This window comes from Micromys minutus, assembly GCF_963924665.1.
Source record: "Micromys minutus genome assembly, chromosome: 6".
Taxonomy (NCBI): Eukaryota; Metazoa; Chordata; class Mammalia; order Rodentia; family Muridae; genus Micromys; species Micromys minutus.
In genome coordinates, this window is record NC_137975.1 from 1,233,470 (window position 1) to 1,248,827 (window position 15,358).

The 15,358-nt window shown below is 42.0% G+C and overlaps 1 protein-coding gene across 1 annotated transcript in view; it reads right to left on the reverse strand.

Annotated features, from left to right (window-relative positions):
- Window positions 1-15,358, reverse strand: part of PLA2G4A (phospholipase A2 group IVA) — a 143,802-nt gene that overhangs the window by 14,799 nt on the left and 113,645 nt on the right. Inside the window, exons 13-15 of the mRNA XM_080917585.1 lie at window positions 12,984-13,055; window positions 9,077-9,319; window positions 3,621-3,805 (exon numbers count right to left, since the gene is read on the reverse strand). Of these exons, the coding sequence (XP_080773711.1) occupies window positions 3,621-3,805; window positions 9,077-9,319; window positions 12,984-13,055 (500 nt within the window). The remainder of the gene's footprint in view (window positions 1-3,620; window positions 3,806-9,076; window positions 9,320-12,983; window positions 13,056-15,358) is intronic.

Below are 15,358 nucleotides of genomic sequence, written 5' to 3' on the forward strand. Positions count from 1 at the left end.
GTGCACAGGTGTATTCCTAAAGAGAACCAACCCGTCTGTATAGACGTACTTTCATGCACACTATCAGGCTAACCACATGGCACCGGGTAAGCAGTTGCTGTGCCCTTCCACGGGGAAGGCTACAGCTCCGCCCTCACCATTCCTAAATCGGCAGCAGATGGTTCTTTTTGTAGTGTTAAGTGTTTCTCCTCAGCCTCAAGTGAGCACAGGGCAGTGTTTGCAAGGAAGACGGGGGACTGTGTGATGACGTAATTACAGTATAATCTCAAAAATTAAATAAGCAACCAAAAGCCTAAATGTTCCAGGAACTTGAAATTAAAAAAAAAAAGTCATGATCATAAGTTGATCATTTCTTCCAATATGTACAGAGAAATAAAATCTGGAAAAGGGGGGGATTTGATAACTACAGAAGCAGTTGCTCTCATCACTTTTTCTTTTTCTCAATATGGCTCTGCTTTGCTGAAATAAACTAAACAGATGTCAAGCTTCTTGGCTGAGCTTCCTGAAGACTTTTCTCGACCTCTTTGTTCTCCCATTGCCCCATTCAGCTGAACTTCTCTTGCTATTTCATATCTTGCACTGACCAGGGTTACTCATTCCTGATTATTCAACATCTCAGTCAGACCACGGCTCGAACAGTAAGACGCTTGCGTGAGGGCAAGGCCGAGCCACTTTCTAGTGTTTACTAATGTGAGTCAGGGGATGACCAAGTGATATGTGGCTGTGCGGAGAGAGAAGGAAAGGGATGAGTTGAGGTGGAGGTCTGGCTATTTTTAGCTGGACAGAGTTATGCAGGAATCAGGAAGTGATGGAAAGTTTCCCTTTTCTGATCCAATCCCAGTGTGGAGAAGATTACACACCAGTGACTACAAAGGTCATGATTACGGGATGGAAAAACATCTCCTTCCTGATGTCTCCTTTCTCCCCAGTAAGACTGAGAAACAATGACACAAACTGGGAGCAAAGCCCCCAATTTGAAAACTTGAAACAAAAACAATGCCTGGTTCTCACATCACAGCAGCAGAGTATCCGCGGCTGCTTGGTCCCAAGATACCTCACAGTTCTACACATCTTTAGCTTACACAGAGCAAACTGTAAACCCAGCTTCTTAATGAATAAAGAATTACAGACCCTCTTTCAAAGTGATACTTTAAAAAATGTCTATACTCCTGTTTGAGTACCAAACCACAATTCAAAACAAAACAAAACAAAATCTTGAGATAATTTAACACAACAGTTCTCAACCTCTGGGTTGCAACCCTCTTGGGAATGGTCTAAGTCCTTTCACAAGGGTTGCCTAAGAGTACCAGAAAACAGAAATATGTATTTGTGATTTGTAGCAGCAGCAAAATTACAGTTATGCAGTAGCAACAAAAATGATTTTATGGTTGGCGTCACCAGAGGAGCTGCATTAAAGGGTCAGAGATGTGGGAAATTTACTTCTCATGCTAAACAGTTGCTTTAACAGAAATATATCTGCATCACAATGAAAGGGCAGATGCATGTAAATTAATTAATCTGGGCGTACAGTGTTTATATATATATGTGTGTGTGTGTGTGTGTGTATACAATGAATTGATTTTTCACAACAAAAATGAGATTTTCATATGTATGCAAACATAATATATATAAGACAAGACTCATATCAATAAACAAACAACAAAAATGAAATCAATGGCTATGTGTTTTTCTTTCTTTTATTTTGCTTTTTAAAATTGAGTTCATATGACCCATGCTGGTTATGAGCTCAGATGCTCAGAGTGTGATCTAAGCGTCTATACGCTCATCTCCAGGAACCTAATGCTGGTACTGTGTGAGTACTCGGGCCTGAGCACAGAGCCTATGCTTGGCAAACAAGCACTCAGCCAACTGAGGCACATGCCTGGGCCTTGGTGGGACTGCTCACCTGCACTTCTGCACTACTCGATAATGAAGTGGTGGCTAATACCTTAGTCTCATGAGCAGAAAGGAAAACCCGTCAGATGGCTCAGTGGCTAAAGATCAGATGACCTGAGTCAGAGTCTAGGAACCCATATAAAGGAAGGAGAGAACCAACACTCACAAGTTTTCCTCTTACTTCCAGTCATAAGCCCAGATATTTACACACCACACCACTCCCACCACATACAGATACATACACAGACACACACAGACATACATACACACACACTCACACACAGACACACACACACACAGACACACACACACCACACACACCACACACACACACAAATGTGCACACACACAGAAACACAGACATTTTTAGAAATAGAAACTGGAGGATGGGGAGATGGCCATTAAAAAAAGCACCTAGTTTGCAAACATGAGAGCTGATGTCATCCTCCAACACCCATATAAAAACACACATGCTTGTGACCCCAGTGCTGGGGCGGGGAGTCAGGCAGGACATAACTAGCTGTCTAGCCAGCCTAGCAAAGACTGTGAGCTTCTGGTTCAGTTCCATATTCTGTCTCAGAGGAATAAGGTGGAGAGAGATTTAACAGACTGCCCTCCTATCAGTTAAGAATCTGCAGTCACTCAACTGATACTCTCTTCTTAGGTGACTCTAGGCTGTGTGAAATTGACAGTTCAGTCTAACTGTGGCAAGAGCTAAGAGTTCCTAGGATGAAGAGTGGAGAATATTCTAAAACGTTAATATCTGAAAATGCATTAATATTTGGCTTCTTTGTGGCTGTTAGCCATATTCAACATGAGAACAGGGATTGGTAAGATAGTAAGTCCTGAGCCCTGCAGAAGATCGGCCATGACTGTGTTGATTCTTCCTGGAGTCAGGAAACAGGAGCGAGTGAGTGATTGGGATGCAAACTGCCCAGACATGACCATGAGCACGTCGGGAAGACTGGGGTCCTCTGAGTGTGACCAACAGACAGGAAGCCCATGAGGAAGACTCCAGGGAAAGTTTTAACCCCGGAAAGCAGGAAGTGGAGACTTGGTGGAGGGTTTCCGCAGACAAATGAAATCATGAAATTGGAATCTTAGGATGATTAACCCGAGTTGGCAAATGGAAGGCAAAAAGGTTAAGATTATGACTTACTGTAAGCCCAACCTAGGACAATAAAATCTTGTACTGTGCGAGGGACCACAGGCAGAACCCGGTGACCCATGAGGGACAAAGAGGGGGTAGGTTCCAGTGATGACTACAAGGAGGTGATTCTTTTGGTGGAAGGCATGGAGGTATTCATTTAACCAATAGGAGTGCAAAATGTCAAATTCATCACGTTATCAGTCAGAGCTTTACTTCTGCATGAGATGATACTGCTAAGGAGTTTTAGGGTACCACTTGGTAACACAAATAAGAGAAATATAGTTTTAAAAAGTTTCATTCTTATGATTAAGAAGAACATATACATGGTAAATATATGGAAGAAATGGAATATATATCAACCACTTCTATCTAAAAGATGCTGGTATTTTGTTGTTTATTTTTTCCTTTTATAATCTGTCTTTGATGGTATGTGTGCATGTATGTGCATGTCTGTGTGTAAGTGTGTGTGTTATACGTATGTTATGTAGTACACTTATGTGAGTGTGCACCGCCCACCCCTTTATGTATACATGCAGGACAGAGCACCCTTCCCTGGGCGGGGTCTTGTCCTTACCTTGAAGGGAGGACTGGTGTCACTTGGCCTTGCAGAAAAGTCAAAGGAGATGATTAGATCCACACCTCTCTGAGGTCGCAGAATCAAGGGATACGGCAGGTTAAATGTGAGCCCACTGTCTACAACATGAATCTTCTTACTTTTTACATCCAGTGGCTCATATATTCGTTCAAATTCATCCGGATCTTTTAAAAAGCAACAACAAGACAAGAATAAATAAATGGTCATTGGACATATAGTTTAGAAACATAAGAGTTTACTGTATTTGAGAGACAGAAAGCCCTGTGGTTAGGTTCTCCAGCTTTGTTAGAATCAGGTATTGGTTTCACTCTTGACAAATGTTGATAAGCTGGTAGCATTAAGTCTTAGTGGTTTCATCTGTACTATCAAAATGAAAGCGGTTATTAAGTACGATGCCTAAGGGAAAAACTTAGCCCGCCTCTGGTATTGACACGAGCCGAGACATCTTTCATAGTATTATCTCCCATTACAGTGTCTTAACTGACTTGAAAACATGTCTTCAGACATCATCTTGTTTAAGTTTTGCAGCAGAGAGGCAAAGGAGAGGAAACGTAGGGATGGAGGGTGAAAGAAACTCTATAAAATGAAAAGTCTGGGAAGAGGCAGAGTCTGAACAGATCCATCTGCCTCCCTCTGGACTCAGTGCACATTAGGCTATGCGATAAGGACCAAGATACAAGTCTCAACTCCGCTGCCGTGGATGGTGTGCCCCCACTCAGGCACAAGCGTGGGGGCTGAGCAAACACTGATAGAGTGACAGGCTGCTGCCCTGCAGGTAAACGCACTGACAGGACAGTGCAGTGAGAACTGCCACGGCAGAAGCATCAGGAGACAGCGGGGCGAGTCTTCTCCACTGAGGAGTGAGTGAGGAGTGAGCGCTCATCTGCTCCGTGACCAAAGGAGACGGTTCTGAAACAGAGCCACCCAACCAATATTTCTAGAACTGCCAGTTTAATAATTTCAGAACCGTTAGCAGCAGTTCTGTACACAAAATAAGACTTTCACGATCCAACTGATTTCAGAAAGTCAGAATTGAGCATCTTACACAACAAACTGCCACGTAGATGGCATCCTCCTGTCCGTACCATCCCTGGCCTCTTAATCCCCGCGGTAAGGTTTCCAATGGCTACCATTCATTTTTATTTTATAACAAACCAGCAATGATGCCAACTAATTGGTCAAGATAACAAACTTTTAAAAAGCCTGGTTAGGTTTGAAATGTCCGTTGGCTTTGAAAGTATGAGAACCTTCAGAGTAGTACCTAAACTCAGTAGGCTTTCCCAGTATGCTAGGAGAGAGGAGTGAGGGGGCAATCAGGGTTTGAAAGTATATTTGTACTCTTAGGACCAATTTATCATGTGACAAGCACTAATATGTAGGAAGCTTGTCTCATGCTACCTTGGGCAAACTCTCTGAGGATTGGAAGCACGGGCATTTCCCAAGCCTGTGGTTAATCTGGCTCTCTGACAGATGCAGAAATGATACTGTGTTACATAAGTCTGTAACAGTTAATATTGTAGCCCTTTAACACACTTCTTCATGTTGTGCCCCTCAATTATAAAATTATTCTGTTGTTACTTCATAACTTCAATTTTACTGCTGTTATAAATCTTACTGTAAATATCTGCTATTCGGAACATCTAATATAGGAACCCCATAAACAGGTTGTTCAGCCCCAAAGGGGTAATGAAACACAAGATGAAACTTCTGCCTTAAAGAGTTAAGTTGTATCTGAAGAATCCATCACATAGATTCAATTTGCAAGAGACAAATATTTGGATGTCTGTGTTTTAAACTCTGGCCTGAATTATCTCATGTTGGCTTCTTGATCCAGATAATGTGTGTCACAGTAAACACTATCAGCACAAAGTAAACAGGAAACAAGTCACATGACTGACGAACAGCTCCTCCAAAACTTCTTTCTATAGACAGTTAACCATTTTGCAGTAAACTAATATGGAAATTTTTATTATTTTATACTTTATCTTGTTTCAAATGTCTGAAAATCACAGGTAGAAGATACTGCACCTTTTCTCCTTTTAGACTAAGAAACTTTTAAGGCACTAAAGATTTAATGTTTATGTGCCGAGTTGCATAAAATAAGATATAAGCTTCTTCCAATATTAATGTGTAGAGTAGACAAAAGCCTTTACCTTTCCTTATTTTGCATAGAGAATGGGTACAATTAAAAGTGTAATACATTATCATTACCTTAACTGTGGCTTTTAGGTTGTACAATATACAAGGTTTTTTTGAGTTTTGTTTTACTTTTTATTACAGTTATTTACTTCTTTCTGTATGGGTCAGGAGGTCATTCACAGGCCCATATATAGAGGTCAAGGGCAACCTGAAGAAGTTGGCTCTATCATGTGAGTCGGGGGTTTCGTTTAAGGTGTCAGTAAGTGACTTTATGCACTGAGCTATAAACAGAAATTTTAATAAACTCTTTTGAATTAAAGTGATCAGAGTTTGTGATAAACCTTTTAGCTTTCACATTAACAATGGATTTTCGAAAACGTATAAATGACTGGAAGAAGATAAGACATATGCCTGTAAAACTTTCATCTGGCTGACAAGCTCAGCAGTGCAGGTTCATAGGCTCCTGTGTTCAACAGTGGTATTATCTAAACGACACATTTGGATGAATTTATCACTGAACTGATCAGAACTTTTACATATATATTTCAACCAAATAAACACGAAATTCACTAAGATAATTTTAATGTAGCATTTACTGAGATGCAAAAATAAACCTTTTTCCAAATATCATGAACAAAAAACAACTTTATGTTAGAACATGTCAAAAGCATCTCAAAAACTGAAGCTGGAAAAACTGCTCCGTCCGTAAGAGCGCAAATGACCCCTGCAAAGGACCCAAGTCTGATTCCTAGCACCCACATCAGGCAATTCACAAATGGAACTCCAGCTTCAGGGAGCCGACACCGCTCTTGCCTCCCTAGGCACACACACTGACACATAACTAAATAACAAAAATTGAAACCCTCTAAAACAAATCTCCAGAACGAATATTTAGCGTGTATGATATATATTTTAGGATGATTAACATATAGTTCCAAATGCTGTTTTTACTCTTGTAAATTGCTAATAAGTGTTCTCCCCGCCCCCGGGGAAAAGGAAGAAGACAAGGTGATGTACGCAGCAATTGTTCTCCAAATCTCACCAGAGGGAACTCGGGCCCTGCCACACTTGTGCGTAGCTGTGCCCTTTGACCTCCTGCTTCCTCAGGATTAGCGTGGCTGGTTCTCTCTTTCCTAGTAAGTGTTATCATAGCCAGAGTAGACAAATCCCCCCATGAATCAGCTCTTGGAGAACAGGCTTCACAAAAGCAATAGTTGTAGTGAGCACGCTGCCTGGTGAGTCTTGAGGACCAAGCGAATGACCAGTGCTCCTAAACACTGTCCATGCTGAGGGGAGTGAAGGAAAGAACCCAGGACTGAACAACTGTGAAGCCAAGGCGAGCAATAAAGCGGTACGATTCCTACAGGCAGCAAATTCGGGTAATAAAAACACAGGATGTCCCCTTCAATTGGCATCTCACTTAAGCAACAAATGACCACGTACTCTCAACACACCCCAAATGGTTTTGTTCTAAAATACATAGATGTGTTGTTTAATATTTAAAAAAAAAAAAAAAAAAAAAAAAACTTAACTGGGAATTTTGTGGTTTCTCTTGCAGTCACAACACTGACCAATAAAAGCATATTTGATGCTACAGGACTGCTAGGAAGTCCACACAGTGTGGGGTGGGTGTGCAAGGATGTGTACTGTGCAAACCTCGGAGGAATTATGTTGGGGGGGGGAAGAAAAGACGATACTGAAAAGGAGATGAAACAAAGCATCCACCAAGAAAACTTCGCTTCTTACATCAGCAAAACAATGACTAAGAAAACCACAGGGGTTAGTGTGTAATGGAGGGAACCCCTAGAAGCCAGCCCCGGAGCCCTGTGGCCCAAGCCCAAATTTGCTGAGCCATTTGGAACAACAGAACTAGTTTCTTTGATAGTCTTCCTCTAGAAAGTTCAGTAGATGGAGACTCTTTATAGATTAAAAGCCGTGAGCATAATTTTCCTGGGCAGTCAGCAGTCACCAAAAAAGCACCAAGGTTCTAAAGAGGCATCTACCACACAGCAGTCCAGAGCCACAGCAGATGCCACAAAACGAGGGAAATAATGCCACCAACTGTATGACTTAATCCTTATTTTTAAAGTTCAGGTAAACTTACTTTATCATAATTAGACTTTTGGGGACGATACGTGTATAATTGAAAGTAACTCATATCCTAGAGTTTAAGGCCTTGCACATCATACAGAATGCAATGTTCTTTCCCTTTAAAGTTAAACAGAAAAGAACAATAAATTCTGAAACCTGTAATAATTTTAAAAGGCAATAGGAAAGTTTCCTGGGGGGGCGGGGAGGTTGCTGTTGTTTCTGCTTTAAAGTGTTACAGCATCTTAGTAATGACCTTAGGACAGACAATTCTTAAGACTGAAAGACGATATTTAGACAACTAAGGAAAGATGATAGTATGGTTGAGAAGAAAATGTAAGGCTGCCATTAAAAAAAAAAAAAAAAAAAAAAAAAAAAAAAAAAAAAAGATGTATCCCATATTACTTATCAGTAAGGCAAAGAAAACATTTCATTAGTAAGTCACAGGGAACTGAAGAAGAAAATGTTACTACTCTTGGGGATTTCACGTCGGGACAAATCTGAAAGTGACTAGATTCTTACCAGGCAGCCTCCAAAGTTTCCTAATCTTGTCTGAAAGCTGGCGAGGCAGTTTTCCTGTCTAGATGGGCACTGAAGACTGGTCCACATCAACCCCTGTGCTGCGTGTTCCCTGTCACCACGAGGGGGCGCCATGCCCTGTGAAATTTCACTCACATCCTCACAAATCCGACCTGACCTTTTCCAAAGAGGCCCGCCCACGGGATAGGAAGGAGGAAATGAGACATAGCTGTGTTTCTTCTCTTTCCGCTGCCAGGCATGACTGTGGAGGCGTCTGGGGAATGATTCTGGTGTTTTTGGAGTCACTCCTGGAAGCCTTGCACTAGTTTCTCTAATCCTTGGATCGATCCTGGAAGCATCTACTTCCCTACCCTACGCTCCATAATTATCACGGTAGAGGTTTCCTGTTGTCCGGAAGGGAACCCTGACCAAGTAAGAAAGTATTACAGAGAATATTTTCTATACTTGCAAGGCTAGGTCATTTTCTATTCAATGTATTTTTCCTCAGTGACAATAATAATAATAATAATAATAATAATAATAATAATAATAATAATAATAATAATAATAATAATTTCCCTCACGAGTCAACGGTCTTAAACTTGGGTTGACCAGAATTAAAATGCTTCTCCCGAGTAAAAATAAAGACGTCCTGGAGCAGTTGACACGGCTTACGTTTTGGTACATACCGGCTACTGCTGCGTCGAGTTCATCATCATCGAACGAATCCTGGGGGCTGAGGTCTCTCAGAGGAGACAGTGGATACGACGTGTTGAGGTTCAAGCCCAACATGAAGTTATGCACCTTCCCAGCGCGTCCTTCTCGGGTATTGAATAAGGCTGAGTCACTCACCAAGGCCATGAGCATCCGATGGACCCAACTTGCTTGGTTGTCGTTTTGGTACTCTCTTTCGGCATCTTCATTCTCGGTGCCTGAAGTGAAGGAATACGTCACTTGCCAAACACACACATGCACGTGCCGAAATGGACAGGTAGGTGTCTGCTACTATTAGCTTTGCCTGGCTAATCACCAGAATTAAAACCCAAGCTCCAGGGCTTTGGTGCAATATGCTTACTTGCGTAAAATAAATGCCCAGTTTTTTTTTTTTTTGCTTCCAGGTCCTTATAGTTTCCTTTTACCTACTCACATGTCAGTCTATGTTCTTCACTGTGTTCTTGATCTGTTTAAATTTTCCATATAAACAATTTCCTCCTTTGTCCCTCTCCCTAGCTCTCCTCCAGCCAACACGCACTATACAACACAACACAACACACACACAACACACAGACACACTGAGAACCCATATTCCTTAATACTACCATCTATGTTTTCTAATTTTTCCTGAGAGCCCGTATCCTGCTTAATAAACATCCAAGGGTTATAAAAAGCTAGACCCTCTGTGTGATGAATAAACTCTCATTGCACTGACCTTGTGACCTGCTATTTCATCCTTGCTTATAAAGGCTGGGGATTTAAAACTGTAACTTAAACACATGATATAAGGTGTTTCAAAATTCACCCGTGGCCCTGAGAAGCAATGACAAATGATTTCCTCCTCTAAGACCAATGCCTAGATCGACTCCAGGGGAGGGCTTATCCCTGTGTTCTATTCGGCCTTCCTTTCCTCATTAAGAAAGCAATTACACTGGATTATAATGAGGAGACTATGATTTCGATCTCAGGGGGAAGTTCTCGGGGAAGTGGCCGGCCTTAGATTCTAGCTAGGAAAAGGAAATATACACAGTTACAGAAAATTCAGTGTATTAATTTTTAAAAGTTTTTTTGTTACTTCATATGTTTCATCAGCTCGTTTACATACATGCATTGCTTGAGAAGGCCAGAAGAGGGCGTCAGATCCCTTGGACCTGGAGTTGCAGAGGGGTATATAGTGTTGCAGGAGTCCATGACTCTGGTAGAGCAGCTAGTGCTTTGACTCTCTACACCTGCCCTGTGTGTTTTGAGAGATGAGTTTCTATATTCCCATTCCATAATTTCCAATAAATATATACTAAACTTGCATAAGGTCATAAGCAGACATCGGGATAACCTAAGTCCTCGTTATAGAGAAAAAAGATGCATGTTAGGAAAAAAATGAAGAGACTGGGGAAAGGGTATGCTTAGTGGAGGTGCAGCGAGGCCTGGGGGCAAAGAAGATGCCTCTGGGGGATCCAGGTTGGGAATCCCTTCCCCCTGAGGGACCAGCCACACGATGGTATAGTACGAGATAGAGTTTATTTAAGTCATGGGGGGGGATTAAGAGGGTCATAGAGGCAGAGAGGGGGGGGGAGGAGAGGAATAGAGAAGTAGATAGAGGCCGGCCATGAGCACGTGGAGGGGGGGAAGGGAATGGGAAGAAGAGGGGCAAGGGTGGGGGGAGAGCAAAAGAGCAAGGGAGAGAGGAGGGGGCAAGTGGCCCCCTTTATAGTGTATAGTGTTGGGTAACTGGGGCGGAGTATACCTGGCTGTATACACCAGAGGGGTGGGATTTACAGAATCCCTACAATGCAGACAAGCATGCATGCTCCGATACCTCTCCAGGAAAGTCAACACTGGGAGGAACCACAAGAATTAGATTGCCACCACCTGACCGAGGGATGGTTAGGAAGAGACGATTTGGAGAACTGTAAAGGGACTCCATGTGACAGTGTAGCGCGCCCTACTTCTCACAGCATCACCCACATGGGGCATAGCTCCCAGAGGGAACTCTCATGAAAGCAAGGTCAGAGAGACCATGCCGTGAAGGGCATCCTTGTGAGTGAGGATACCACTCTGATGGAACAAATTATAATGGTGGACGTTGTCTGAGAGAGAATGGGACATGAGACTTACCAAAATGATCAACATCTTTCAAGGAACCTAAAATGGTTCTTAAAATATTTATTCTAAAAGAACAGTAAGAACCAATTTAAGAAAAATAGTCACAGTATCAACCTCTAACTTAAAACAAAAAAATTAAACAAAAACAGCAAATTCAAAGTTCTTGGAACTTATCAGCCTTAAAATCTGGTCAGTGCTGAATAGTGACTAACTGTCCTGGTCACTTATGTGATTTCCTATTAAGTGACAATCAGCCGTGTCCACTGTGACGTCCTTACTAACTCTTCTCAGAGTGCTGGACACATGGCACGTGACACCTTTGTACTGACTTCTTTCCATCATCAAAAACAGATTTAAAATACTTAGAACGCAAGTCTCAACAACTACCAAAATGTAAAATTCAAACTTTTAAATGATAACTTTGGAATTAAGACTTGTTTCTTGCAGGGTGGGGTCTTTCTGAGGCTTCACTGTTAAACAGGGCCACTTGGGCAAATCAACCAGCAACCTAGGACTGAGACCTGGCTCCACCCTAAGAGTTTAGACACTGGAAGGGAGGCTGGAGTTTAGTTGTTGGTTTTATTTTTTTCTCTCTCTCTCTCCTTCTCCCCCTCTTTCTCTCTTCCCTCCCTCCCTCCCTCCTCTCAGTGTGAGTGTGTATGTGTGTGTGTGTGTGTGTGTGTGTGTGTGTGTGTGTGTGTGTGTTCATGAGACCCAGCACGTTCTTCCCTATGCCATGGCCATGTGCAGCTACATCCTGTGGTGAGGTAACTGCTCTGCGCCCTGTATAAACTTGTCTCATAAAGAGCAGCCTGGCCTTATGATAAAAGAAGAGAACCTTACTTTTTAGTGATAATTGGAAATGCTAGAAGACAAGCATTCCCTAATGCATACCATGCCTGGGAGAATTCATTGTTTTGGATAAAACAGTCTTCTGCTTTCCAAAATCTAGACCGTCATATTCAAATGGGAAAAGATTCTTTCAGTTCTAAATGCTTTTTAAGTGTGTGTGTGAGTGAGTGTGTGAGTGTGTGTGTGTGTGTGTGTGTGTGTGTGTGTGTGTGTGTGTTTGAACTACTGGGTACATTTTTATCAACTGTTTTGTTGGAAAGTTGTCGTGGACATATCCAATCTCCTCATTTCTCATTAACAACAAATACCACGGTGCTACAAATATACCTGATCCTCACTCTCACCCTCTCCTTCATCCTCATCTTAAATGACTACTCCGCTCACACCAAACTGACGTGGAGCTGCTGTGTCCCAGTGTAGAATGCATCCCTGATATCCATAGGTCAACGGTGCAACACGTCTTGATAATTTAACACACATTGCCACTTCATTCTTTCTTAAAGGTGGGTGACTGACCACCACAGAATGCCAAGGAACAAGTTGACAGGCAGCCCTTTCAGATGGCTGAGTGACTATTTAAATGAAAATGTCACCACTAGCATTAAAGTCACTAGACATATTCTCCAATCCCACTTCTGCACTAAGAGAGCCAGCTGGCCATTTGGGCTTTGAACAGAATTCAGTATCGCCACCACCTCAGACTGGGTTCATCTGTTGTAGTGTAAATATATGTGAGGTGTTATAAGAAAGGGAGAGATGTGATTCCTTTCGTGTTCTATGAAGCAGTTCTGTCTGCCACTGAACAGCCTCCAATCTGACACCTCACGGCTTAGAACGTCATCAGCGTGTAGAGATGTAAGGATGGATTGGTTGGACAATGCTCTCTCCTCCTCTGCGCACACTCCCCCAGAAGCTCCCCCCTCTCACCTTTGGGTCCCTGGGCCTCATCATCGCTGTCAGAGCTGTCGTTACTCACAATATGCTTTGCTGTAATATTTTCTGTGGAAAGAAGACAAAATCATTGAGGCATCTTCGGGATCAAAATTCACAACTGAATAGACTGGGCAGATGAGGGAGTGTTGGTGCATGTTGGAGGCAGGCAGATCTGTGAGTTCAAAGCCAGCCTGGCTTGACAAATCCAGTTCCAAGCCAAGCAGGGTTACGTGCTGACACTAGGTCTTTCTTAACTATATAAAGAAATGAGTGTTGTAAATGGAGACTTAACAGATTAACCAGCTCTTAAAAATGTGTCACAGAGTAAAAAATAATATCTCAGCAAACAAAATTATTTATTGTAAATTTATCAATTCCTAGTTTTAGGGAAAAGGTTTTTATGAGTTCATTGTAATTTTAATAACTGCTTGATTATATTTTTTAAGTAGTGTTTATGAAGGAGAATAAAGGACCAAACCAGATCTACATGATCTACCCATTCGTCTCCAGAACTTGAAGAACACGTACTCACTTTAGTTAACCTCTGATTTGTGCCACACTAAAAATCATCTGTTGGTTTTCAATATGTGAATAATTTGTGTTTTTTTTTTCAAAGCATACTATGAAAGATATGTAGCATTGCTCATCTTTAACATAAGCACAGCAGAAAACGCTGGTGCAGCCATTCACGGACCCTTCCCAGGGGAAATGCATCTTATCTGTGAGACCTGACAATTATTCTGGTGATTACTATTTTCAGAAAACTCAGGCTTTCTGCAGGTTTCTGTGAACTATTCTTCAGAGTGCCTTTTTCTTCTTCTTTGCCAGCAGATAGAAAAGATTCTTCTTCTTTATTCAGTTTCAAGACACTAGATCCAAATTTAGCAATTTTACTTACAGAAACACTTTAAAAATGTAAGCTTAAAAGAAAGAAGAAACAAAACAAAACAAAAGGGGTGTGGCATGTGGCTTCCCAAATTTCTCTCCTCGTATTCATTAAAGTCACATTAGTAACAGATGCATGGACAGCTACCTCATGCAAAGGTTAGTCAGTTCCTGAGAGGGTAAGTTCTACTTTACTGGCATTAGTTGTAAATACAAAATTCAACAAAGTAAAATACTCGAAAGCAAATGTGGTTGTTATTTTCCTACTGTATCTGTGATGGCAGTAGTTCAGTTGCCTTGCAGAGGGGTAGCAAGAATACACCCACCCGGTTGTCATATATGTGTGGCTCTGCTGCTCTGGGCAGGCTCTTTTCTCTCCCTCAACATTTGCTCTTGTCTGTCTCTACAGATCCAGCTTTGCTCCAGTTTGGCAGCATTTGGTATGCTAATTCAAGAAAATTCCATCGTGTTCTTTATAAGGATGTTTTTCTGAGCTGGGATGGATTTACCTTATCTTGTGTCTTTGCATGGCTCATTTTAGTACCAAACTGTACACATAAAAAAAACATATATATACACACATACACACTCTCTGGGCAAGTAAATTATTTCATTTAAGATTTTTAATTTAAGGTCCAGTTCCCCCCAAATTCTTTCCTAAGGTAATAGAGTAAGAGAAGAGGCAAACAGGCCCCCTCTGGGTGCCACTTAAAAAGGGAGACCCCATTCAGTCAAAGGATAAGGTCCTGAGTCCCCTCAGTCACCTCTTCGGTTTCAATTCTGGAAACCCTTACGTAATCTGTGGAAACATGCCTCCCGCTGACCAGTGGAGCCCAAGTACACAGTATCCATTGCCCTCAGTCTGACACGAAGCAGCCAGACTGCTGGCCCCAAGGGCCTTCTCCACAGAGATTTCTCAGCACTGTGCACTGTAAACATCTTCTTTTTCCTTGGCCCATGGCCATTGTCTCGCCCACCTTCTGATGTGTAATTTCAGCCCTATTCTCTTCCTGCCTTCTGAGGAAAAGAAATAATAATTAACCTGGGTTATCAGGATTATTCAGTAGAGAAGGAACACAGGAAGCAGGCCACCCAGCGTGGGCTTCCTTTCTGCTTTCCTTTCTCCTTTTTCAAAACCTTCACGTAATTCAGAAAGGACTTGAGTGATTCAGAAAAGGCTGAGTGGCTCCATAAAGCTGAAGTTGAACAGGTCATCCACCTGGGGCCCCATTAAAATAAACCAAGCATGATCACCTCATCTCTATCCTTTATCCCAGGCTACTCAGAGATCTTTCTGTGAAACTCGGGTTAGGTGTCATCTTGCGACCTTCCAGTTGGTAACCCTGATTTGTTGGTATTGTTGGTATAGTGTTGGGGATCAAATCCAGGGCTCTGCACACGCTAGATAACCTCTACCACTGAGGCTGCCTCCCAGCCCTTCCTCTTTGTCCTCTTTATACACTTGGATTGTACTTTGACCATGA